General features: G+C 40.1%; 1 protein-coding gene across 2 annotated transcripts in view; it reads right to left on the bottom strand.

Annotated features, from left to right (window-relative positions):
• The window catches only part of LOC106880713 (uncharacterized), a 29,751-nt gene extending 29,042 nt beyond the window's left edge, over positions 1 to 709 (bottom strand). For both annotated transcript variants that reach the window (XR_001410774.2, XM_014930787.2), the window contains exon 1: positions 479 to 709. Coding sequence is in view for 1 of the 2 variants with exons in the window: in XM_014930787.2 (XP_014786273.1) it covers positions 479 to 527 (49 nt within the window). In the remaining variant the exon portion in view is untranslated. The remainder of the gene's footprint in view (positions 1 to 478) is intronic.
• Between the last annotated feature and the right edge of the window lie 262 nt (positions 710 to 971).

Below are 971 nucleotides of genomic sequence, written 5' to 3'. Positions count from 1 at the left end.
AACCCATGGAAAACAAACCTCACCCAGCTATTCTGATTATATGTCTGTGCACACGTTTGAATGTGGTGTGTGCCAGAGGGTTTGCAAATCCAATGGGGGTCTTAAAAGACATGTTAGGATCCACAATGAGCAGAACTTACTTGCAGGTATTGGTAGTGCAAATCAGAGGTGCAATCTGTGTGGGTGTTTTTTCAAAACACTGTCTGGTTTAAAAAGCCACATCAGACGCCATGAAAGGGCTAAGGTGTAGGTGCAGGAGATGGTCAAACTCTGTTTAAGGAGTAGACAACCACCTTATGTATGTATGTATGTATGTGTGTGTGTGAATGTGTGTGTTTGTTTGTTTGTGTCTGTGTGTGTGTTTGTTTGTGTCTCTGTGTGTGTCTTTCTGCGTCTTTCGAAGAAGAAAGCATGTTATCTAAGACAAGAAGATTCAATATTGTAACTGAAGAAAATATGATTCTTAATATTAACTTACAGGCCGAAGTGTAGGAAGCCATCATTAGTAACATCATAACTAATAACATTGTTGATCTTGTGCGACAAGTATAAAGCTGGAGGAGAAATGATCGTCGGCTTCCAGAAAGCTAGAAATATTACGAAAAGATATCTGTTACAAACAGCGTAGTCGAAATGGCCAAACACAACAGAAATACAGAGAAAAACGCAAGTCCAACTTGTTTCTTTCTTTTTCTCTCTCTCTCTATTTCTCTCTCCCTCTCTCTCTGTCTGTCTGTTTCTCTCTCTTTCTCTTTTCTGCTTCGAGAAGGCAGGTAAAACTTATAGAAAACAGTTTGACAGAAACTGAAGTACACGCGCACTCACACACACACACACACGCACACACAATGACACACACACACACACACACACACACACTCACACATACTCACACATACTCACACACTCACACATATACACGTACAAAGGGGGAAAAGAAAGATAGAGAATTTCGAAGTATTAAGAGATTG

This window comes from Octopus bimaculoides, chromosome 20 (assembly GCF_001194135.2).
Source record: "Octopus bimaculoides isolate UCB-OBI-ISO-001 chromosome 20, ASM119413v2, whole genome shotgun sequence".
Classification (NCBI taxonomy): domain Eukaryota; kingdom Metazoa; phylum Mollusca; class Cephalopoda; order Octopoda; family Octopodidae; genus Octopus; species Octopus bimaculoides.
This window is presented reverse-complemented; position numbering and strand designations above follow the sequence as displayed.